General features: G+C 41.5%; 1 protein-coding gene across 2 annotated transcripts in view; it reads left to right on the forward strand.

Annotated features, from left to right (window-relative positions):
* cacna2d3a (calcium channel, voltage-dependent, alpha 2/delta subunit 3a) overlaps positions 1–26,208 on the forward strand; it is a 120,428-nt gene that overhangs the window by 58,844 nt on the left and 35,376 nt on the right. The window contains exons 9-21 of one of the 2 annotated variants that reach the window (XM_084366107.1): positions 2,468–2,557; positions 3,075–3,188; positions 10,128–10,206; positions 13,398–13,531; positions 15,356–15,373; positions 19,043–19,114; positions 19,486–19,566; positions 20,818–20,892; positions 22,499–22,582; positions 22,680–22,751; positions 23,482–23,543; positions 23,672–23,739; positions 25,677–25,722. In XM_084366107.1, the coding sequence (XP_084222233.1) occupies positions 2,468–2,557; positions 3,075–3,188; positions 10,128–10,206; positions 13,398–13,531; positions 15,356–15,373; positions 19,043–19,114; positions 19,486–19,566; positions 20,818–20,892; positions 22,499–22,582; positions 22,680–22,751; positions 23,482–23,543; positions 23,672–23,739; positions 25,677–25,722 (995 nt within the window). The remainder of the gene's footprint in view (positions 1–2,467; positions 2,558–3,074; positions 3,189–10,127; positions 10,207–13,397; positions 13,532–15,355; positions 15,374–19,042; positions 19,115–19,485; positions 19,567–20,817; positions 20,893–22,498; positions 22,583–22,679; positions 22,752–23,481; positions 23,544–23,671; positions 23,740–25,676; positions 25,723–26,208) is intronic. The other variant, XM_084366108.1, reaches the window with a different exon arrangement.

Here is a 26,208-nt window from a genome sequence, read left to right on the forward strand (position 1 = left end):
TTTATACCTCTAGTCCAGACCAAACCTTTGAGACGCAGCTATTTACGAGCAAATGCATGGACTAGTTTCCATGCACCACGTGCAAGTACTGTAGAATATTGTGTGTGTTCATGTTTGCACGTGTGCCTGTTGGTCTTAAAGTTAATTTATGTTTATTTCTAAGTGAGTGTACACTTATGCATATGGATTAGCATTATGTGTTTAATTCCAGATGGTAGTTTAATGTTGTGTAAGTCAGCCAGCTAAGAGAGGAAGGCAGTCTGTGCCAGCAGATAAGGCTAATGTCTTTTACTTCAGCTGAGGGCAGAAAGTGACTGTCACACTGGAGACTTAAACATTTTCAAAATCTGTTTTTTCGTACCCAAACTTCAACTGGGTCATAAATACCTGTTGTCAAGCTCCCATGGGACACACATTCATCTGGCAATATTACCACGAGTTGTTATTTCTCTAATTAGGCTTGTCAACAGGCGTTTGAAAAAGTTAAATCCGCCCAGCATGATTATTACTCACATGCACAACAGTTCCAGGCTAAAATTTAAAGCCTCAAAGGAAAACATTCACTGATTTTTAACATTATCTCCAAATAACAGTTGTTGAGCAGTTCTCTGAAATGTGACTGAAGGTGCTTCCTCCAGTTATTTCACGGAACTGACACCAGCTGAACAAACAAGTGAGCTTCAGTGTCCCACTTGGGTATTTTGTTTGAATTTTGTTTTAGGTGAGTGCAACCCAAACAAAATCAAGGATATCTAGGTTAGTATTCAACCAAGATAATCAATCAATGCCAATAGAGCTTTGGGTGGTTATTTATATGCCCCATAATCATTTACTCATATGATGTTGAACTACATGTTTGGAAAGTGTTTGATAATACATGTCAAAGCATGTCTATCAACTCACATAACCACACTGGATTCACGGTTTTCGCTCAGCAAAACCAACCTCTTTTTCTGCTCTCTTGCTCGCGGATTTATCAGAATTCCACCTGCCACCATGATGTGATAAATACTTTGCTATAAAATGCAAAACCTCAGGCTTCAACAAGCTGCAATTTAAGATAATTTTGTTCATTTATCATTTTTTCCCTGTGGTCAGGCCTCATTAAGATGACCACTGTGATTATTACTGAGCATAAAAGGTTTCTGAAGCATTAAAGGATTTGATCTCCAATGTACATTTCGGAGCCTTGTGACGAAGCACAAAAGGTTATGCACATCCGGCATTGCGTGTGCACGTACACTTTCTGAATATGCCACTTAAGTACACTGCTGCACAAAGGGATTGAACATAACCTGCTGTGCTGAAACAAATCTCTTCGATCTTAACTCACAATCACACACACACACATTCGCGCGCAGCGTGTGAAGTTTGCTGCGCCCCAGGGTACAGCCTTTTCTTGGAACCGATTAACCTTTTTATCCACATCAAACGAAAGGTTGTGTCTTTTTGCCATATGGGGGTGTTGTTAGGGACGCTGGAGGATGTTTTGGCGCACATATTTTTTGTGCTTATGCCTGTGTGTGTGTGTGTGGGTGTGATGCACGTTTGCATATTTGTTCCCAAGGCAAGCTCTGATATGGCCTCACGCTGCTTGGGCTCCCTACTGTGTCTTGTGAGACTTTTATTCTCCCATCGGTAAGGCGCAGAAGAATAAGCGAGATGAACGTGAGTTAATGGAAAGGGAAGAAAAATAAGACGCTGGGGAGATGGTGATGTAGGTGGTGTAGGTCTGGGAACACCCCAGACATACATAAAAAGTGAGAGATAAGGCGTGTAATGCCTCTGTTGCCAGTGCTAATATAGCAGTATGTAAGAGGGATGCTCACCTACATAGGTGGAAATGGTTTTGACAGAAAGATTCAAAAGGAAATGTTCGAAATGCCAACAACTGGATCTAAATAGCTATAAATAGATTAAACTGGATAATGGGATTTGTCCATCTGTGTGTGTGTGTGTGTGTGCATGAGTGCGTCTCGCCAATGGGCTGCTGCAAATAATGAGACAAGCACATGAGACCTGTTAGGTTGCTGACAACATTAAAATCATCATTAACTGCCATGTAGATAATGTACCCACATCTACAGTATGAAGAGACGCACACACTTGCGTACACAAGCGAAAACAGGTCATTTGAACTCTTTTAGTCAGTGTGTGACATTTCACTCCAAGATAATGTGGCAGTTTGCCTCAAAAACAGACTCAGGGCTGAGTTAAAGAGCCCATTAGACCGTTAAGACCAATTCTGTTCACACACAAATGATGGTAAATCAAGTTCAGTGAGATACGATGAGTAAATTAAGTCATATCTTTACATTTTCATCTTTTTACTGTCACTATCGCCTGCCTTTGTCTCCTTTTTCCACCTTAAAATTACTAATGACCTCTTTTTCTGTCTCCCTCTGTGTTTTTGGCATATTGTCACCTTGATCGTAATGTTTCCTCCGCAAACTTTTATTTTTTTCAGCATTTCCGGGAGCACCTTGACAAACTGTTTGCTCAAGGCATTGGTATGTTAGACATAGCTCTGACTGAGGCCTTCAATCTTCTCAGTGACGTAAGTAATACACTCACGCAAGATCAAACACAGACACGCTCACACGCACACGCACGTACACACAGCTTCATGCACCAAATTAATTAGCGAGCTGTAATTAATAGCTAAATCAACAAAATCATGCAGAAACCAAGTAAACACGGCACTTGATGAGTCAGGTTACTGGTTCGACATTTGCTCATTATGAACAAGCAATTAATCAAACACACAGGCGCACAAACACACACACACTTACCTTCCCTTTGTAATGCTCATATTTTAATAACATGTACCTAAGTGTACACTAGAGTGACAAGTGTCTCCATTCTGCAAAATGACTCCTCTCTGTAATCTTAGGTTGTAATGAACTCTCAAGGTAGCTTGCAGCTTGTGTGCATGTGTGTATTTATAGTAAAAGGCATGCTGACATTTAATCAGCTTTTACAACATAGAAAGGTAAGTCATGTAAGTCACATTCTCTTATTGGAAGACACTAGATGAACTGCATTAACGTCCCTCTTTCTCTCTTTAACTCCAGTTCAACGAGACCGGGAGGGGTAGTGAGTGTAGCCAGGCCATTATGTTGGTGACAGATGGGGCAGTGGACACATACGATGCCATCTTTGCCAAGTACAACTGGCCAGAGAGAAAGGTAGTGTATTAAACACACAAACGCGCAGATCACCAGAGGTGTCGTGTCCATTCGAGCAGGTGGGGCAAATGTACCACCACATTTTTGACATCTTGTATTTTTATTTTTATTTTCTGTTATTACCTCCACCAAGGAGTTTATGTTTCTGTCCTTCTATAGGATAGTTGGTTGGTTTGTTAGCAGGAATACACAAAAACTACTGAACTGATTTCCACAAAACTTGGATGGAGGAGTCTTGGCCCATATTGACCCCATTAACGTTTAATGTGGATGATTTTTTTTCTCACTTTCTTTGATATTGTGAGATAAGGCGTTTTTGTTGATGCATTCATCTTGATGAAAAAAAAAATCTGGTCTATTAAGCTGGCTGGTATCTACTGTATGAATGAGCACATTTTGCTGCAGATCCAAATAAAAATCTGGGTTAAGCAGAATTAAATATGTGTTATTTTATATTCAATTAGAATTGAAGGAGGCTGTTGGTCCTTGGCGGAGGTATACACTCGACTGAGTGCCATTCTAGTTTTATTTCATTGTATCACTATTTTGTTTATAATAAGCATGTTATGATGATTTTATACTATGAGCCAGACTTACTTTTGTAATTATGTCATCAAAAACCCTTTTTTCCTATGGTTTTGGTTTCTTCCAAAAATTGCCTGATGAATAGGTTTGCTAACAGCAGGTACGCGCGCACACAACACTTACAGGTGAAGGTGTGTCGCTGAAGTGGTTAGAAGAGCAAGATCCCTGTTTTAAACATGTGAAAATGAATTGAATTAGTTATAATTGCCTTTGAGAAATATAATGGGATCAGCTAAGCTCGATTTACCATTACGCCTCCTTCGTAAACCTGGTGTTCCAGTGGAGGATAAGCAGTGGAGGGCAGTGGACTAATGCCCTCATGTGGCTATGGATGTCTTTTAAAGTGGTTATTGAGAATGTGCTGTCCAAAAATGTGTAACTAGGAAGTAGATCCATTTGACGTCATTTAAAATGGAAACCAGGGGATACATTATGGTCAATCCATCAATTAACAGATAAAGTGAGAGGGATTATGTTTCATAGAGTTAGAACACTGATTACAAATAATAAACAGTACAACAGAAAGTTTCTAGAGAAAAACTTCACCTCATGCTTCATCTGACCAAGAGGACTGAAAGAGAAAGGCAAGCAGGATCACTCGAAAACAAGAAGTGTCAGTGTTTCCCATGCGGATATTTTGTTTTTTGTTGTTGTCACATTTCAGAGCATGTTTTTGCAAACTATTAGTATTTGGCTGAGTTGTTAGAGAAAGTTTTTGACAAGCAGAAGGTATTGAGCGGGCCCAGTATGGGGTCCTTTCAGGGTGCTCTAAAACAGAGTTAAGTATGGCCCTGTCTCTGAGGACTGAGCTGTCTCTCTGCTGTCCTGCAAGGTAATTGTGGTGCTCTTCTGACATGCCATGAAATGAAATGGGAGGAGAGAGGAGATGGGGAGGAAGAAAAAGGGTTATTCTTAGGTAATTTTCTTCTGTAAAAGAAAGCCTGCAGGGTCTTCACTCTTAAAAGGTCGAGGATAGAAGTACCGTACTAAAGGCAATGGTGGATGCATATACCGTAAATGCATGCTGTATTAAGGCATAAGAGCGTGACTGTAGGGGTACACATAGAGTACAAACTTCCATCTTTTTATACACATTATTGGCCTATCGTAATCGTGAATATGCTTGAGCATAAATTTCTCTGCACTCGTATGAGTGCCTTTATGTTACTGTAAATGCTGCACTTCTATTGTCATGTTTTTGTGTGTGTCTGCTGGTCGCTGTTTGCACCCCACCCCCTTTCTTCGCTCCTGCCTCAAGGCTGAACAGCAGTGAGCGGAGAGGGGACAAGGCTGCTAGATAGTTCCATTTAGAAGAAGCCCCGCTGATAATAGAAGTCTTCGGTCTCTGTCACTCTTTCCAGTTTCTCTCTCTCTCCACTGCTGCTGGTTTTTAATGGCTTCCTTCCAACCAGCCCTGCCAGATTCACCACTGTGTAGCATCACACTGAGAATATAGGCATGCTTCGGAAAAAAGCTGAATGCAAATATAACTATCTGCATACAGATGGAATTTATTACAAACGGCTCTGGATAAAGGATCATAAAGAAAGCATTGCCAAAATACAGAAAAACTTCAAATACATCACATAATGACTTTTTATTTTACTTTAAACCAGTACTTTCAGAGTGATACAGAAGACAGATAACTGCCTTTAGTAGATATAGAACATTTTTATGTCTGACCTCAAAAGGAATTATATATATATTATTGATCACAATAATTGAGTTAAAACAAGAGATGAAAGTATCACACATCATCACGCCCACTCCCAGACTCCAGACTAACTTTTCATACTGGTTGCACTGATGTGTCTAATTTCTTTATTTAGGTGCACCAGCACATAATTTAGGTGCAAACAATAATCAATTTGAATTGTATTTCTTCATAAAATATGTGAATGATTGTAAACAGGAATAAAGATGAAAATACATGTTTTTCGTCATTTAAATCACAGCACATGCAACAAGAAATTACCTCAACTGTTTAAGAAATAAATTGCTAAATTTCAGGCGCACCAGTATGACCAACGAAAATGTTGACACTTGACAACGCTGACGCATTTGACAGATATTTGGGCACGTGCGTGACCAAAGGAGCCTTGCATGCATCTGAACACACATAGCCATAGTCTCAGCTAGTCTTGTTTGAATGACAGCTGTAATACTTTTCTGAGCATGTTTGCTTGTTGTCTTATTTATAATTCAGTACTGTCCTCCTTCACGTTTATTTTATATATATAGTTGAGAATTTGACTGCTCCAGTTGTAGCTGCTCAGTTATCATAGGATTTTTGTTCCGTTGTCATTTTCATTACAGAAGATTTGTTCAGTTGTTCCCATGGCAGTTAAAAGCTTTAATTTCCAGGTCTCACTTGGTCTCACATTTTATTTTAGGTTGTTTTTCTGTTATGAAGAACAATACAGAGCAATTAAGCACAGTGCGACAAACTGCTACAAACAACCAGAGAATAATTAATCAAAGAGCACCTGGCGCTTGGTCACATGTGTGAGACCAAATGCTGTTTTAATATAATAGCTTGTGCTATGCATCTACGTTTGCCTAAAGTGGAAGTTCAGAGCCAAATACAATCAAACCCAGCAAGAATTACCCGCTAAAATAAAATGAGGAATAATTATTGCCGGTGAATTGGGAATCTCAGCACCTTTTAAAGTGCCAAATAATGAAATAGGGAAAGAGAACAGGAAAACATATGGCATTGATTAGAAAAGCAGTGGTTGTCTCCCTCAGAAAGGTTGGCCACTTTCTGTCTGTAGTGGCGCCAAAAATTCTTTTTACCACCTGAAGCCCAGAGTCCTCCGGGCCCGTTTGCATCGCGCTCCAGCCAGGGATGATAGCAGCTATTCTAAACAGTGCTTGTGGCTCCACCAGGTCCAACATGGTGTGTTTCAGAAGCGTCCCTGAAGTGGTCTCGACTCTGCTCCGTAGATCATGTGCGCGTAGTCTATTTATAACAGAAGCAGGAAGTCAGACAGGAACGACAGAGAGCATCTGGTCAATTTTCAAAATAAAACACCCCTTGCAGACTCAGGATCCAGTTTTGCCTTAATACATCATCATTAATTACATAGCCCATGGAAGATTCCCAAAAAAAAAAAGATTATGAAGCAGGAACAGCGCTCCACTTCTGAGGTGCTCCTGGTGGTGTCATCACAGAGATGGGCCCAGTGGAATCGAGGCTTGAGAGTGTAGCCTGCTTGGCTCTCCACAGACACCTGAGCTTCTGACAGATTGTCTGTGTTTGGCACATGGACCACGCTCGGGGACAAAAATCTGGGTTGTGCCATCAATGTATTATGAGAACAGGATATGGTGTTGCAAGATGGCACAGATTCATGCCAATTTAAGTTGTTCGCTGGTCGCACTGAAAAAAGTTCTTTAGCTATTTCACATTAGTATCTTTAGGCCTGCACTGAAATGTCATAAAAATGAGTGTGTTCATATGGGTCTAGTCTAAAAAAAGGGATTTCTTTGTGATTTTTAAGCCAGAGCATTTACATGATTTGCAGTTTGGACAGTGGCCACAATGCCAAAATCTCTGCACAGACCAGCACTGATTGTAGTGGCTTGTGGTGCATAGCCACAAATGTGGGCCATGTTGCAGAGGAAAGGGGAAGCTAAACAAAAACAGATGCTGCATGTTGTCCGTCCTTATTGGCATGGGCTGACCTTGAAGGTAAAGGTATGAAAAATCGTTCACTACATCTACTTCTCTCAGCTTCATATGCTGGGCTACACACAACCTTGCCCATGCCTGATTGTGCACCGTCCTTTGTGCACTGCCCATACCTTATCTGTTGCCACCATTTGGCAGTGCATCATGAGAACCCAGTGCCCGTCCTTTGCCATCATTGTTTCTGTTGTCCCAATAGTTAAGGGCTAACCATCATTGCCTGGCGGACTCCAAACGAGAGGCACAGTTGTACATGTGTCAGCCAGAAGAACAACCTAGACTGGTGATACCATGAGCCCGAGGAGACAGGGTGACGGTCTCCATGTGGCCTTGTGTCCCGACCTGATATGTGTGAGGTACTCCCTGAGCTGCATCTGTTAGAGTCAGTAGTGCAACCTGGGAATCCACCACTATGATCAGAAACCATGTCCTCTGAAAAGACTCCAGCCTGCTCAGAGCCCGTCCTCTCACACAAACTCACTGTGTATTTCTTACATACACTTCAACCTGCTCCCGTAAAACCAGTCTCAAAAACACCAGATAGATTTTCAGATAAAATATTATTTTTGTAAAAAGTTGAAGTTTGTTAAAAGTGATTATCAGCAATTCCTGAGTCTTTGCCAAGTGTGATCGAGTTGGACCTGTATTTCTTTAAAAGTGATGGTTCACCTGCTTTGAGTAATAGTAGAAGAAAGGCAGACTTTGAGATAAGGAGATTTCATTAAAAGAGAAAAGATAGATTAATAAGATGTGTTGGTGAAGGAGAAATAAAATCAGTTGCTAGCTTCAGCAAGTGCGTCACAGGGTTATCAGGGTCTACTGATTTTCTAATGTTTAAAAGCTTGAATGCCTTGTGTACCACCGCGGTAGAAACAATTAAAATGAATTCAAGCTGACCTAGATTTGAAACCAGCTGGGCTTTTATAACCAACGGTAGACCTGTCTGGCCCTAGTTTATGCTACATATTGCATGAGACCATTAACATCAGAACAATTAACCCTCTTTTATTTTGTAACAGTGGGAATTGTGACTATGTTACCCGGAACATTAAAACACGTGTAGCCTCACAGAATCGCTTTAAACGTTTGTATGAATGTTTACGCTGGAGAATAACTTAATGAATTATTGATTTGAGTGCTGAATACATAATGTAGGAGCGTGAACAAACAAACATTTCTGCATATGTTTATACAAAAAAGGTGTTTTAAACGACTGTACAGTGCGTGCATCAGCCTGACACTTGTACATGTGTTTCTCTCGTACATGCCTGTGCATCTGTGCGCGCATGGATACATACAGATATACTTGCATGTCTGTGCCTTTGTATGTGTATGTAGTTTTACTCCTGCCTATGTACAATTTGTGCAGTCAAGTAGGTTGAAGGTTGCATGCTGTGACTCAAGCCCATACTAGTTTTTATCTCCACTGAACTTAACTCAACTGTAAACCTCTTCAATATTTAATAACCAGCCCGCTGCAGTTTGACCTCCAACTTGGTAACGAGTGAAGGATAAAACATAAATAGAAAGCCCCGCTGTGACACCTCTCACCCGTAGCTCTACATGGGGCAGTTTTTATCATATTGACTGTGTTGTGTTTTCCTGTCATTTTGGCAATGTTATTCAAATGGCTGAGGTTTGTATGAATAGAGGATGATTACGGTCTAGAAGATAATGAGGGCGGCTTAAAAATGACAGTCTGACAACTGCACTTATTCACAGTGAAACTCATTACAGCTGACAATAGAGCAGAAATATCCATACTAGAAAATGAGAGCCTAGAATTAACTGTCTGTAGTTTATATCTCTGTCAGCAGAAACTGTTACAATCGCTATGATTTATAAGGAGTTCATCTATCACACGCTGCAGTAACAATGAAATAAATATAATTTAATACAGAAGTATTCATCAAAAAAGAAATGGCATTCACATATAAATAATATTTTTGCAATTTTCAGACCCTTCTATTGAGAGCCAATCATCCAAAATCAGATAAAGACACACACATACCCACATACGCACATGTCTGTATACATACACGCAAACACAAATACGAACAGACACAGGCTGTCAGGGTGAAGGGAGGCAGTGAAAAATGCAGGCATGGGAGCTATGGCAGCTGTGCCCCCAGAGGCTTGCATCTGGTCCAATCCAGCAACCTGCTCTTCACACACACATACATACACACACCTGCCAACTACACCTGCTGCTAGAGCCAACTGAGTACTGGCGGGCAAAAATGGGTTTGGCAGCAGTGAGTTTAAAAGATTTTGTGGATTGAGCACATGAAGCTTGTGTTTGGCTTCTTTAACTCACAATATTTACTTCACAGATTTGTGCTCATTCTAACTGCAGATTCTTGACATCGACATCTTATTTCGAAACCTCTATCTGTTAATCCTTAATTGTCTCGTTTCTTGAGTTGATAATATTGATTTGAGTTATTTAAACTTTAAATAAGATCTAAAAGACAAATTTCAGGCTTTCATGAGTCCATAATTGACTTTATTAAACAAGGAGAAAAGGTCTGCTAATCACTGGCAGATAAAGAATGAGTCTTCTGCCTGCCTTTGGCAGTGTTATCTTCTGTTTGGTGGTGTGGTGGGCCCTATCAAAATGCGATTAAAATGACTGACGGAAGCTATCTGCTCTCTCTCTGCAGGTCCGCATATTCCCTTACCTGATTGGTCGAGAGTCAGCCTTCGCAGATAATCTGAAATGGATGGCATGTGCTAACAAAGGTGGGATCTTACAACACATGCATCCACTGCTGTACTTTTTTTCCCCTTCTAATCTCTTTTTGCAGAAGAAAGTTGCTGCATGCTGCTGTCAGCTGGGCGAAAACGAATACATTATGGAGCTCAGGATTTGTTTGGGGGTGTTTGTGTATGTGTCTGTGCGTGTGCATGCAGTTACATAGACATGTGTTTGTCAGTGCTCATCAGTATTAGCACATGTATTTGACAGCAGGCATCTGGTGCCAGTTGCACAGACCAGATATGTCACATTACATCTTCCTCTAAGCCTAAAGTCCAAACTATCTCGACGATACACCACTCTCCAGCTGCTTTGTGTGTGGTCATGGTTGTCTCAGTGCGTAGAGCACTTTCCTTCAGGTTCTATATTTAGCCTGGAGGTGGGTGACAGAGACAGTCTGGCTCCATTTCCTCAGGCAGCCGTAGATAAGACAGGCGAGCCACAGGTCACAGAAGGGGTGTGCATGTGTTTTTAGCTGTGTGTGTATGTGTGTGTAGATAAGAGAACAAGGGCATCCACAGTTACTTCGAAGTGATATCAGAGAACTCTAGTCAGTTTGAGGGTGTTAGTGCTGATGATGAGACCGTCGTGTGTGCGCTTGTGTTGCGCTACTTAAGTGCGTGTGTGTGTTCGTATGCCGCATGATGATTCAGACTTGTGAAGGCGACATCCTCTCCAGCCTGCAGGAGCTGTGCAGAACAGTCTTCTACAGAACATTTGGTTGTATTTCTTCACTGCTTTTGAAGTTTCTCAGGTGAAAAAAAAACTACCATGTGTGCAATGTCACCAAAGGCTGTCATGTCAAAATCTCCCCCTATTGCCTTTGAGTGGCGCATAGAAAATTGTGAAGTGTCACAGCACATGGAGTAATGATAAAGTAATTGAAATAATTGTAGGACTGTGGGATTTAATTACCGTTAACGCTTATGGCTGTACCAGCTACTAACAGGCCACACATATTGCCAATCAACTGAAGTTGGATGAGCTTGACTAACTTTCCGCCATTGCTCCACCAGTTCCCTGCAGTGTCGCTCACTCGATTCTTGGCTCACGTAGGTCCACTCCGGTCCTTTTGTTGTTTTATCAACCGTGCATTGAGCTCATTTTGGTTTAGGGCTGCACTATATTGGAAAAAAAACAACACTGGAATATTTTGGTTTTCTGCTAAATTTATTGCAATATGAAGAAAAGATAACTTTGCTGGCTCTATTTGGAAATAATTTATCATTCTAAAAAGATTGGGAGAACATTTTGTCAAACAATTGATCATGAATGAATGTGATTGGTGGTTGACTGTGCATACACAGACTGTTTGTCGCTCACAAGAAACAAACTCCCATATTATATCTATAAATCCGACTTAAGTATGTAATATCAGACAGACTTCTCTTGTAGATTAGCCATGAGTTGAAAACAGTGTGATTTTCCTTTTGTATTACGTATAACGATAAATTATGCAGGCCTAGTTTGATTTCAGTTCAGCAACCACAGACTGAAACATAATACTTCAGGGATGAAGGTTATCGTTCATTGTCCATCAAGGTCTTGACCAAAACAGTTACGCCTTCAGCCACACTTTTTCCACTACTCTCGCTCCCCTGGCGTCTGCTAGGTTTGACTGGCTACCAACCAAATACCTTGTATACAACGCTTTTCATGGGACAAATAATTCAATTCAAAAGTTGACCACAAAAAGAAATCAGAGTGAAGTTCTCTTTAATGTCTATGGATTTGGAATCTTATGGGTTTTTCGCCTCCACCTCGTCCATTATTTTCATGTACCGTGACACCTCGTTGTGTATTTTTGCTTACATATCACCCGAACCAAGGTCCTTTTTAAATAAATTAATGCCCTCATCCTGACCAGACCATGCTGAGGCTGTCCTGTGCTGTATGCACGACAGGTGCAACATGTCACTGAAAGCAGGGAGCATTCATTTTTTTCCCCACTCGGCTCATCTCGCTGGCCCCGGTGGCTCAGCCCGAAGGACGCCCTCAGCCTTCCAGAGGGAGCAGTCATTCTTCACTCACTGCTGTGATGAACGATGCAGTTAGACTGAGGCAGCTCGCTTTGTGTGCGACGTGAGTCTGTGTGTGTGTGTTGTCATTGTACTGTCTGCTGGAATAATAGCTGGACCAGAATGTCTCTGAGGATGAAAAGGAGGAATCTGTCAAGGTTCACTTCCAGGTCAAGTTCGGGGGCAAGTGCATTCTTGTTGCCATAGTGATTGCAGTAGTTGTGTGATTTTAATGTTTCCAGTGTTGGTGTGAGATTTTTGTATTAGTTAATTTTTTTATGGTTGCAGATTTAAAATGAGATTATCAATGATTTATCCTTACTGTAGCTATTGGAGAGGATACTCGGCATCCCTCATAGATCTGTGTCTAGACGCTAACTCTTCTCCCTGTGGAGTAAAGGTCGTTGCCGGGAACAATGACCCCAAAAATCTGTTTCCTCCAGCTATGATTTTCTCCTTGACTGCCTCACGGTGATGAAGGCACTTTGCTGTTTTTACGGATGGCTGGAAATGTGGTGGTCCCCCTCTTTTCCCCTATCTCTGTGTCACTTCTTGTCCTCTCTCTCCGTCTGTCTTCCTCTTGTCCTGATTCCTCTCTTCCTTCTTCTTCTCCCTCTTTCTGTCCACCCCCTGCTGAGATAACAGTATATTCCCTCCTGCACATGCACATTAGCATCATAATGGCAGCATTACCATCGTAGGAAATGGCATTGCATTTGGTTTAACTGAGATGGTTTTTTTTTGTGCATTTACATACTACTTACCCATTCACAAACCCATTCTGGTTTGCTCTCACTTGTATATCACTGCAGGGAATTCTTCAGCTATTCCTCACACGTGTGTCAAGGTTTCCCTCTGCTTCATCAGGCAAATATCTGCTGCCTACCATACTGTATTGTACTGTATTCCAGATGTAATTTCTGCTTTGGCGTCAGTGTAAATGAAATTGGAGCAATGGCTTGGAAAAGCTCACATAGCCAAGCCTATACTGGATTTGCTGCAATGTGAAACTGTTTCTGAGACACAGACTGTATTTCTGATCTCTGTTTCTGGGCAGCACAGTGAGTGACGAGACTGAACCTGTTCACTCTGCATTGTTTGCCAGCATCTTAGTTAAGTGATTCATCATCTTTTCTCTTTCTCTCTCTGCCCAACAGGCTACTTCACTCAGATTTCCACATTGGCAGATGTGCAGGAGAATGTGATGGAGTATCTGCACGTGCTGAGTCGCCCCAAGGTGATCGACCAGGAGCACGACACGGTGTGGACGGAGGCCTACATTGACAGCACTGTGAGTTGACAATGACGTCTCTCACATGGCACTGGACTCCAGGTCCCACAGTACTCGCTAAACACACACACATCAGCTGGGTTGTGCCAGTATGGGTCCAGAATAATCTGTGATCAAGTCAAAGATTTCAACTAAAAGGGACAGTCCACGCTAAAACCAAAAATGCATATATTTCTCTTACCTGTGGTGCTATTTACCCATCTCGATTGTTTCAGAGAAATTGATTTCAGAGAAACTTCTCTTTCCAGAAATCATGACCCAGTTACTCAAGATAAACCACAGATCTTGTCAGGGGCAGTTTCATGTAGTTTTCACTGTTTTCTTCCTATGGACCACACCCTCTAACTGTATCACCTGCAGAAGGAAGTGTAACATGTACTCATGGATCAGAGGCTCCTGCTTGTGACAGCATGAGCCATTAATGGCCTCCTTTTCGGCTGAGCTGTAACACTTAGTTTGGTTAGCTTAGTTAGTTAGCCTGTCATCCATGAGCAGATGCAGGCCTGGTGGTTGGTGGGTTGCTTTAATAGAATGAAAATAGCTCCATTATAAAACTGCCTGTGGATTATTTTGAGCAACCAGGTCATGATTTCGGCAAAGAGACATTGCTTGTGAATTTTTTAAAATGTATTTTTTTGGCCCTTTATGCAAAACACATGCCGGGTGCCATCTAGTTCCAATAATTCATTATGATTGAGAGAAGGCAGATATGGCCAATATCCCAAAACTCTGCAGTGTACATCAAAGCAATCTCCCAAATCGGTCACACCAAAACAATCGAGATGGATAAACTGCACTTCAGGTAAGAGGAAAAATATGCATTTTGATTTTGGGGTGAACTGTCCTTGTAATCCATAATACACTTTGATTATAAAAGTACATTTATATGTTTGGGATTCTAATTAATTAAATAATCCAAATGAGAATAATAGCAAAGAAACGCAAGCAGAGGCTTGACAATGTGTTTTGCCTTTGTATGTCACTGGATGTGTGAAAGTGTGTGTGAGCAGCAGATGGAACCATTAAGTCAATGAGCCTCCTGTGTGTGTTTGGGAGTTGTGTAGCGTGAGTCGAACATACTGGGGCACAGTGGTGAGTTAGTCTCTGATCTCTCAACCTCATAGCCTGGCCAGACACGTATTATGAAATGGCAGTGAATAGGGGCTCAGCACACTCAGATAATCACATGCATAGCTAAATCCCCTGTACATGCTTTATAGTTCTCTCTGGCGCAGACAGTATCACAGCTAAAACACCAGTGTAGGATCCTCTGCTGTCCCTAATACAAACCCAATATACTACAGTATTCATACATGCTTCTCTTTTGTTAAAGTTAATGTGTTTGGCTGTAAAGAGTAAACAGCAGCCAATATTCCTCCACTGTTTCTGAATGGAAAACGTGAGAGAGAGCTTCAAAAATATGAGGAGACAAAGGCAATACATGCAGGAAATGGACTCTTTCTCTCTGAGATCTTTGTCATAACCCTCATTTTACCTTTTTTTGGTTTTCCTCTGCTTATTTTGTTCTCTTTGCCCTCATTGTCCCCGTCCATTTATCACAGTTAAAGTACATCCACCCAACACTGACTCAACAGTAACAGCTTAAGTGTTGTTTCCTCTGCTGTGACCCTCCCAGCCATAAAGCTCTCCTCTCTTGACACAGTCGCTGTTTTTAAAGTCAAAGTCAATGTCAGTGGATTTTTATGCGCCTACTGGTGCTGGCACTCCGTTCAGTGGAAACTGCACTGAAAGGCTTTCTCACACATATCCGCAAACGTATTGACCCTTTCTCTCCTCCCCTCCTCCTTAATCTGTTCTCCTCAGCTCCCCCAAGCTCAAAAGGTAAAAAAAAAAATTCTGATGTGAGGTCATCGCTGTATTGTGCTGTGTTGAGTGCATTTCATGTGCATGTGAGTTTTGGTCTCTGGTCTCCGCGATACGACGACATAGTCTGGGTGAACTAACTACCATACTGACCCATGGCATTTTCTTTTGTGTCAGTGTCGTGTGTCGCTCCTCAACCACCCGATTCAAGCCATGCATCGTGGTTGTCATAGGTTCAGTTGATCGCTCTCTTCTGCACGCCTAATCAAGCACACGTCTTTGCACACGCTCACACTCATTGATCATTGGTGATGCTGTGTTGGCCGTGCTTCACCAGTATCTCCAGGGGCTGGCAGTGTGATCATGTGTGTAAATGTGAGGCTATATTTTTTGCTCTTGTGCCTGTGTGATTTTGGTGTGAAAACAAAATTGCCTGTCTTATTTGTTTTGGTAGAATCCTTACAGAATATGCTGTTTTGTCTTCTTCTGGGTGAAAATCCAATAGCCTATAATGACTGGCGGGATGATCTGTTCTGATGCCTTTTTTATCATTTTCAGTGTTTTATTTTTCAGTGTTTTATGAATCATATGTGGGTTGAGATAAGCAGCTCTATAATCATAACAATGATGATGAAGGCTGAACAGCAGAGTGCTCGGCCCCCCCGTCAGCATGAGCTGAGCACAGAGCAGTCCCATTAGACAGCTGGCAGACCATATGTCTGACATAGTACTGTTAGTGTGATAGACTCGAGCTTATTGACATCGAAGCGGCTCAGCAGAAAACCGAAATAGATATCACATTGTCAGACATGATAATTGGGATTAGCAAGGAATCTGCACTGCTTCTTCGCATGTAATCACCCCGGCACAGCTCAGGCCTGGGTGCTGGGAGCGCACACCCACAACAGTCCCCTGAAATTAAAACAGACAGTGGCAGAGAGACACACACTCACACACCCTATGATGTCTGATAGCGTCTGATAAGAAGTTAGCAAAACTCCTGGGATTGGCTCAGGGTTAGGGAAGTGATCAGCATCTGGTATTTATGTCTCAGGGCTGATGTGTATCATCTTTCCAGATGTACCCTTCATCCTATCTTTTTCCTCTCCTCCTCCACCCCTCTCAGTGCAACCCAATAATCTTCCTGGCCTAGCATATCTCCCCTTTTTTCCCTGCGTCTCCCTCTGCCTCCCCCCACCTGTACTCTCCCCTCCCTCCCCCTCCCTTCTCTCCCTCCTATCCTTCGTCTCACCAGCTTCATCCATCATTCTCTGGCTCATTTGGCTTTGTTTCCCACTCTGTCGGATGAACTGACACTGGAGCTCAGGGATGGTGGGAGGGAGGTGGGGGTGAGAGGAATGTGTCGGGAAGGGGGTGGGGGTGTATTTGAGGACAAGTGTGGGGAGGGTGAGAGAAAGGATGTACAATACTTGAAGAGAAAGAATCTCAGTAAAAGTCAGGAAGAGGACGTGCACGTTTTGCACTGAAGACAGACAAATGGGAAAGCTGAGAGCAGCTGATTACCTTGTGATGACAAATTGAAGCAGTAAGCTGTTTAAGGTATTATGACTGATTAATAAATGCCGTATTTTAAAGCAAAACTGTCAATATTAATCGAGATAATGTGAGATTTTGTAGATATATCCCAAAAACACCTGTGCATTAAAAATGTGTGCTAGGTACCGTGCCCTCCACTGGGTCAGTCTGACACTCTGGCTCTCCCAGGAGCCCGCAGGGGGCCCTGGCACCAGGGCTTACACACACCAACATCATAAACCCGATCTCCGCAGAAACGAGGGTCACCTCGTCCACCAGAACACAATTTGTCATGGCAACCTAGATTATGAGGTGTCCTTTGGGATACCAAACATAGGGCAGGGGTGTGTATCTGAGCCCTCTGAGGGGTGTAAGTGTGTGGGCATTTGTGTCAGCGGGGAGTGTGTTAGTGCCCGAAGAGGTTCTTTTTCATTATTTGACCCACAGCAGGGGAAAGGACTTACACACCCTGTTTGCTCTGACTTGTTCAGACAAAGCGAGACAATGATGATGCAGATTTGGCCCAAGTGTGCGTTGAGTCCTGACCTTGCATTGGAGGCTGTAGGTTATGTATGATAAGTCAGATTCTAGATACAGAGCACTCCCTCAGGGACTACTGTTGGAGGACACTCATTTAGGGTTCAAGGAAGTCCCTCTCTCATCTCCCGGGTTTGGATAATGAAGCACAGGTTTAAAGGTCTGTCCTCCTCTGGGAAGGGTGAGTGAGTTTCCTCTGTAGCCGTGCTGTTGGCTTTGAATCCAACAGATGCAGTTGCTGGCTGCCTTTCGCCACGCAGCTCTTGTTATCTGCTTAATTACAGTATGTCATTTCCCAGAGCAGCTGGGCAAGCTTGATTTTCACCAAATGCACATAAACTGAAAGTAAGATTAGTAGTGAGGTACGAAGAGTACACATCTGATGAGGCTGCTCAACAACATTTCATGGGGATCCACAATAAACGTCAGTCCATACGCTTGCACACCGTTGATATATGATAGACCTGAGCTTGGGAATAGATTTTGTATTTTTAGATGAGCCTTTGCCCGTTTTCCTTGTCCTTTGATCGATCCAGTTCTCCAGCAAGCAAGGCTGTCCATTGTTACAGCAGCTGTACTTCGGTGTGCTGTGTTCTCTTTTTGATGTATAATACTGCGTCCTGGATTTGCTATTACCAGCTGTCTGAGCACAGGTCACCAATTCCCCTTTCCCCACTGTCTGAGGGAGACAGAATGGATCCTTGCAGTTTCCTGTCATTACCTATTATTACTGGAGGTAAAGGGGGGGTTGAGCGCTGCAGGAAGGAGACTGTACAGGGGGCATGTAATGTTCAGTTAAGAGGATTGTTAAAATGGAGACGTTCCATCAGAAAAAAATGGTGCTGCGATCTGATATTTAAGTCAATCCAACAGAAAGATGCTCTTTTGGTCACTGCAGCAGAGCAGATCTTGTTCAACACACCATCTATCTTAACACAATTGTGGCTGATGTTCTGGGATTCATATTGCACTTAACGGACCAATTACTTGAAAATGAACTGCGTGAGTGACTGACATTTAGACAGTTCCGACATTTCTGAGTGGGCAAGGTCAGACCACGTTTTTGCCGAGCGCGAAGCCTTCCTCCAGTATCTTCATAACAGTGTCAAGCTTTCATCTCTAATGGATCATCGTGAGATACAGACAGCCGCCGGAAAGATAAATATCATAATTATTCCAGCAGTCTTTTGGGAGAGAAGATACCCAGATCCGAACTACAAGCACTGCCTTTGGATAAGCTTATTCTGCAAGAGATCAAAGCCAGGCTGTGATTGAACACATTTTAAGGCAAATAATAAACATGAATAAAACATGTCATGGAAGTTTTGTGGGTCCCGCACGAAGATAATATGACGAGGTCTGCTGCAGAATTCCTATCAGGTTCACCACTCAAGGAACGAGTGTTATGCAGCTTGAGATAATCACTCACTGGGCGTCACCAAGCAAGATGATTCATATAATACGTGGGATGCCATGTAATGTGCTGTGCAGTTGCATTTCCTATGTATAACGTTTCATCATTAGCTTCCCTCTTCTCCCCCCCTCTGTCTCCCCTTCTCTTCCTCACCCTCTCGATTGCTCTCTTTCACTGTTCTTCTCTCGTGACTCACTCAGCTGGAGGATGGCCAAAGTCCGGTTCTAATGACCACAGTCGCCATGCCAGTGTTCAGTACCAAGAACGAGACTGTAAGTTCAAACGGAGAGCCGTAGCACATTCACTGTCACTACTATCATGTTTCCCTAATTAGTTTTTCTTTTCTCCAAAAAATTGCAGTTGGATTGAAAAACTGTGCAATAACTTATTGCATTAATCAAAAGGATTTCTGACAATAGACACAAATTGTGAAATAATGGTTAATTATGTTTTGTATTTGACAGACGCTAATGTCAGTTTGATTGGAGTTTAAATTAGAATACAGTAAAGCATCACTAATTGAATTTACTATGTAATAAACAGATTTTTTTAAAATCATAAACAGTGGGTCTGTAAGAGACGATGTTATGTAAGTAACCTTTCAAATCCGACTTCATAACATCTGTTATGTGTGTGTTTCCAGAGAAACCGTGGCATTCTACTAGGCGTGGTTGGGACGGACGTGCCTGTTTCTGAGTTGCTAAAGACCATCCCCAAATATAAGGTACCGCTCACAACATAATTTGCTGTGTCAAGAGTGATTGGTCTCAAGGGTTCATTCCCTGACATAAGTGCATCTAGAAGAAAACTGGCTGGCTGGCAGTAAATGTTGTGGGCTTACCTCCGGTCAGCAAACAGCGATATACTAAAGAGAGAGATATACTTTCAACACCTGGAATTATTGTCATTATTTTGAGTTTCTCTAAGTCAAAGATGCAAAGAATATTGATGTGCATTGCAAACCTTGTGCAAGCAGGAAAGGTACAACGTGTTTGATAAATTACTGAAGCATCTCATACAGCAGGACAGCAATGTGAAACTTGTCGAAAAAACACAGGTGCTGGCAATGAGGCGTCGGACGCGGTTGTGGAGAGACGTTCAGTGAATAAGATGAAAAATGCTTGTTGCTGGGTATATCGTCGAAGAGATGATAGTTATGTAAAAGTTATATAGTAATATAACGACCAATGTAATTAATTACTTCTAATAGCATTTAATAAGTAAAATAATATTATTACTTTTTTATGAAGTAACAAGTTAAAAGTAATATATTACACTTCCTGAGTAACTTGACCAACACTGCTTATCACATCTGAGCCCCTGGGTTGATTGATAAGCCCTACCATCTACCAGCCAGCCAAGCCAAAGAAGAAAGCAATAATATGACAGGTGAGGAGCATACTGCTCAACCAAACATTAGTTACTCATACAAATAATTATAGATATCAATGGCTATAAAAGACACACCTTTTATAATCACAACAAAACTTATATCTTCACAAAGGGCTTAAAGGATTTTTTCTAAACGTATAGCGGCGCATATGACAGTCCACCTCCACAGCGCAGTAATTGAATGCCTGTAGTGGATGAGTCAGAGTTTTTGTTGAAGTTTTGACACTGATTATTCATGGCTCCTTCTTCAAGTCCAATTATAACAGGAAAATTATACACTTTGTATACTAATGCCATCTGATAGTATTCCCCCATCACATCCACTGAGTTAATTTCTTTTACTTCTAGATCTGAAGCTTGGTTGCGTGTAAAGTAAGGCTTTGACATTTGAAAGTGTGTGATTTGTCCAAGACGAATGACGCCACCCTCTTGTGTTGTGCTGTCCTGTGAGGTTTTAGTACAAAGACAAACATTCTGCCAGTTACAAAGAGCTTGATTAGCCCAGATTTACAATTAGGTACCGATTTTGTCAAGCGTCAATTCGATGTGTGTGTGTTTGTGTGTGTCTGTGTGTGTGTCCTAGCTGGGCATTCACGGCTACGCCTTCGCAATCACCAACAACGGCTACATCCTCACCCATCCAGATCTACGGCCACTTGTGAGTATTACCTCCAGCACCATTCAAATGAACCTTATTATCATAACAATCCCTTTTCGGGCGCAGAGATTGAAGTTCAAATGTATTAATTTATTTTGTACACGCGACTGAGGAATACTAACTCGTGAGTTCATGTCAAGTCAATTACTGATTTCGTTGTTACATTGAGATGACGATTGACGTAGAAAATTGGTGTGTAGTAAGTGTGGGTGCTCTACGTGCCTTGCAGCGTGCGTGTGTTGGCTGCGCGGCAGTATGTAGATGAGGAGAGTGTGTTCCAGGCCTCCGCTGTGCTGTGAATAGACAGAGATACAGCTTCTGAATGGCTGTGATTAACTCCATTGTACTCACTCACTCCTCTCACAAGAGGATGAGGGGAGAGAGTGCAGCGAGAGAGCGGAGGGAGACGGAGGAGAGCGAGGAACCTGCTTTAACGTGAGAATAGGTGCAGGGTAACAAAGCGGGGTGCAACAGTGGGTGAAAATGGAGGGATGAGAGCGGAGCAGACGTGGAAGAGAAGAGTTAGCAGACAGTGAGACAGACAGACAGATGGTTTGATAGCGGCCTAATTAAAGATGTTAATGAACAGTGTTTAACAACTAATGAGGGGTGGGAGGCTGTCCTCAGTGACAGATGAATGGAGCACACACGTACATTAGACACATAAACATAAACAATTCACATTAATAAGCTCAATATTCTGGGCACTGCCATCTTTTAGAATATTACGTCGTATGTGTCCATTCAGTGTAAAGCTACCACCAAGATACGCTTAGCCTAGCTTAGCCCGCTTGCCTAGCAACCTCACATATACAACCTCATAAATATTTACCGCACGTAACTTCCTGTGAAACCACAACCTTTCTGTTTGTCTACAATTGAAATGCAATAATTGAGCTTTCGAGGGGCCAGTAGGGTGAGGGACAGACAATTTGAGATATGAGTTTTTTCACAGGCGTCTATTTATTAATGAGGGGCTTCTCCCAAAATTGTCCACATATTTAACATCCCTTCCACACACAGGGCTGGTAAGTGCTGCAGGTTCCTAGGTTTAAGTTAATCTGAGAAAGACAGTGTACTTTGAAGCTTGATACTCTGGATGAAGTGGGTCAATACAGAAATCTAGCCCTTTCATGCATAAATTATTAGATCACGATGTAATATTTTTTTTCAATTTTATTTTGATGGAGTAACGTAGATGTCCATGCATAAATGGTATCAAAAGTGATTTTGCATTAACTGTTCAATCATTTTATTCCAAGACCGGGAGAAACTATTTTTTTCGTGCACTGAAAAAACATCTGTCTAATTTAGTTGGTTTTTTTAATTGTTTTTAATGGAATTTTTAAAATTATTCTCATTCATATCCTGTTTTTGTTAAGAGATTAATTTAATCATCATAACTGATTTTGTACATTTGAAACAGTTTCATGTTTTATATAAACCCATACGAGATCTCAGTCTCAATGGGGTCTTTTACTTAATAGATAGTTTAAATGATTATTATGTGCAGCCCTAGCACAGAGCAGTATACTCTTTGTATTTCATTTTCTTCAGTGTTTCTCTCTGTGCATGCATGTGTGTTTACATGGGCCTACATGTCCAGTACGGAGATGGCAAGAAGCGTAGGAAGCCAAACTACAGCAGCGTGGATCTGTCGGAGGTGGAATGGGAGGATAAGGATGACACGGTGAGGCACTTGTTGTAAATTTACACTAAGCATCATCACAGTACCCCTCGCAATAAAAACGTCATGTCTAAGTTCGCTATGTGCTTTGTGCTGTTAGCTGAGAAACGCCATGGTCAACAGGAAGACAGGGACCTTCTCCATGGAGGTGAAGAAGAGTGTTGACAAAGGGGTGAGCAATCCAAAATTCGGAATATGCACGAATACACACAAACAAGCACTTTTCCGATGGTCCCCAAGGGGGTGCCAGGGAAAATACTCAGCAGGGAGAATCTACTCTGCCAAGGGGTTGTTACACTTGGCACAGTGATGTACAGGATTGACTTGGGGATTTTATTTTCAGATTTTGTTTGCTCTGCATGCACGAGTGTGTGTCTGTCTGTGTGTGTGAGCCCCTTATCTCCACCGAGCACATGTTGCTGAATACGGGAGAGACAGCAGCCCAATGATTCTCTTTTACTACTTGCCTATCTGAGAGAGAGAGAGGGAGAGAGAGAGAGAGAGAGAGAGAGAGAGAGAGGGAGAGAGGGGGGGGAGTGAGGCATTCAGGTGTGTGTGTGTGTGCCTTCTTTGCATTTTCAAAGCTTAGTGAAGAGCATTATATATTAGCCTGAATATTAGGCTTTCAATATGTAAATACAAATCTGCATCAATATACACATTCATATGTTCACACACATGCATATTCACAAACCTTAGCAAAATACTCAGAATGCAAAAAAAAAACATAAAAACTTCTGCCTGCAGAGTAACAGGTCATGTGGCAGACTGCCCTGCATGCATGTACTCTCTGCACCACTAGATGGAGCCAGACTGCAGGGAATCAAATCAGATAGCGACCATCGCTCTGGCTGCTGTTTACTGTAGCGTATAATGGAATGTATTAATCTCTTTTATTTCAGAAACGTGTGCTGGTGTTGCATAATGATTACTACTACACAGACATCAAGGGGACTCCTTTCAGGTAAGAATACTTTTCTGTGGGCAGTGAACTAAGTTTAGATTAACTGAAGCGTCAATTTTCCCAGTTTTCTTTGCACAACAGAGAATGGCGAGTTGTCATTTAAGGAAACGTTTCTTTCTTATATTTAGTCTCGGGGTAGCTCTTTCCAGAGGCCACGGAAAGTTTTTCTTCAGAGGGAATGTCACAGTGGAGGAAGGTAGGACATCCGCCCTAATTCGTTCTCTTCTTTACTCACTTTTAGTCTTTCATTGTCCTTGTGTTGTGTGTTTCTCACTCAGCTGACACGTCTCACCCAGCTACAGTGGTGGTAGCTGCAGATACTTCACTGAAGAAAAATGTAGAAATATCACACTGTAGCTATAATGCCAAATAATATACAGTATATATTATATTATGCCTTTACAATGCAAAGGTCCTGGTATAAGAAGCATAATGTACTTGTTTGTTTATAGTACATTTAGTAAATTAAATTTTTTATAGGTTAGATTTATACTTTGCCATATTTTTGTTTTAGGATAAGTAGCTCTATAATTTATTGCCAATGATTGCAGTCATTAATCACTTCATTTATTAATAATTGTGCAAGCCTGGCAAGTCTTTGACATGCTAATAGTGTTGAATTATTTAATGCACTGCCATGTTTCATTTTTCTTTCGATTAATAAAGTTTTTTCAGTGAATGTTTGAAATGAAGAACATGAAATGCAGAATTCTTTTGACGCAGGTGTCAAATATACGTTCAAATATACAGTGTCTATAGCTTCAGTGTGCATCTTCATGAAATAGATGGAGCCACGCTAACATCACTAAAAGATTACTAGTAAAAGTGCGCAGAATGGCCCCTTTCAGATCTTTATTTTTTATAGGATTGTTATTACCAGTAAAACTACTTGTATTAAGATAATACTTAAGTAAAAGTAAAAAGTATTCTTCTCAAAATGCTACTCAGCATATTAGTGTTTTAATCATTGATGTTTAATGCATTATCAATTCCAGGCATTCAGTCAAAGAGGTTTCTGTTTCTCCAAATCTTCAGTCTGAGTGACTCCCAACTCCTGTTCTGTTCTGCTCAGTGGTTGTGGGCACCTCTCCAAACCTGGGCCTGCTGCAGAGTTTTGTGTTTTTTTTGTCGGCATGTTAGGGTTTTCATTCGCCCGTTTGTGATCACATAGCGTTATTGGCTTCAAGAATGCAGATGAAAGCTTTAGATATTAATTGAGATTGTACTCATGTAATGCACACTTGAGTAAAATTACAGACATGAAAAAACACTTGTAGAAGTACAAGTACCCCCCCCCCAAAAAAAAGTTATTTGAGTAGCTGTAATTAGTTACATCCTACCTTATACTGCTGATCAACAATCATACAACCTATTTTATAAGCTGATCATGTATCCATCTGAAATCTGCAAACCAACTTGTCAAAGTAGTTTTAAAATATGTTAATTTGTATGGTGTAGGTCAGTAAAGAGTATAATATATAAGTACAAAATAGAAGAAAATAGAAACAAAAAAGTAGTGAACAAGTACCACAAAACTCTTTTTCCAATCCTAGTCTTTCTTTCTCCAATTTCTCTCTCTCTCTCTCTCTCTCTCTCTCTCTCTCTCTCTCTCTCTCTCACACACACACACACACACACACACACACACACATACACACGCACACACACACACACACTACTCATTAGTAATGCAGCGATAATGAACTTGAAAGCCACAATTGGACAGGAAGTTAAATATTTCTTTACCGGCTCCTTAGGTGTGTTGTCCATGTCTTGACAGTGCGTATGTCTGCCTCTGTCTATGTGTGCCTCTGTGTGTCTATTTTCACGTCCAGCCTCATGCATGTTAATATTCATGTGGTGGTGGTGGTGGTGGAGGCGGTGTGTGTGTGTGTGTCTGTGTCTGTGTTTCTCTAAACATGTCCATCATGCGGAGCCCTCTGAGCATGACTTGGCTCTTCCTGATCTAATCAGACCTGTCACATCCATTCAAAAAACACATTTTTCACCCCTGGTGTGTGTGTTTAGGAGTGTGTGCATTTGAGGTGTAGATGCCTACCCCTATTATTATGAGTTCATATTGAGTGCTTTTGCTGATTTAGTTTGAGATAAACGCTTTTTATTTTGTTACAGGGCTTCATGACTTGGAGCATCATGACGTAGCGCTGGCAGACGAATGGTAAGATCGACATTGCTCTATGTTTCTGTTCTGACAATAGCATCATTCCTTATTTACGTGACATTGTGATTGGACTATATCCACCATAACTCCCTGATTATAAAAATCAAAGAAATCCAGAATCTGACTACAATACAACAGTTATACAACAGCTTTGGAATCTGCATGACTTTGACTTGATGCTTTGTGTCACTTGATGACTTGTGGTCACCACGATTGGGAACCAACATCTAAACAAATTACAGTAAACGCTTTTCAAACTAATGCCTCTAAATGGGAAAAACGTCTTTGTTTTACTTCACATTTTATTCATCATAGATGCCTTATAATGCAAAAGTAACTGAAAGCAAGTGGATTGTATGGAAGAGCTTTAGTTGAGGTTAGAATCAAAGGCAGATAATCACCTAGTGCGGCTTGGACCACATTTATTTGTCCGAACCCGACCAAGTCTAAAAGAGTAGTAACCGCATCCGACCCTAACTCGAC

This window comes from Pagrus pagrus (assembly GCF_965226575.1).
Source record: "Pagrus pagrus genome assembly, chromosome: 11".
In the NCBI taxonomy this organism is placed as follows: domain Eukaryota; kingdom Metazoa; phylum Chordata; class Actinopteri; order Spariformes; family Sparidae; genus Pagrus; species Pagrus pagrus.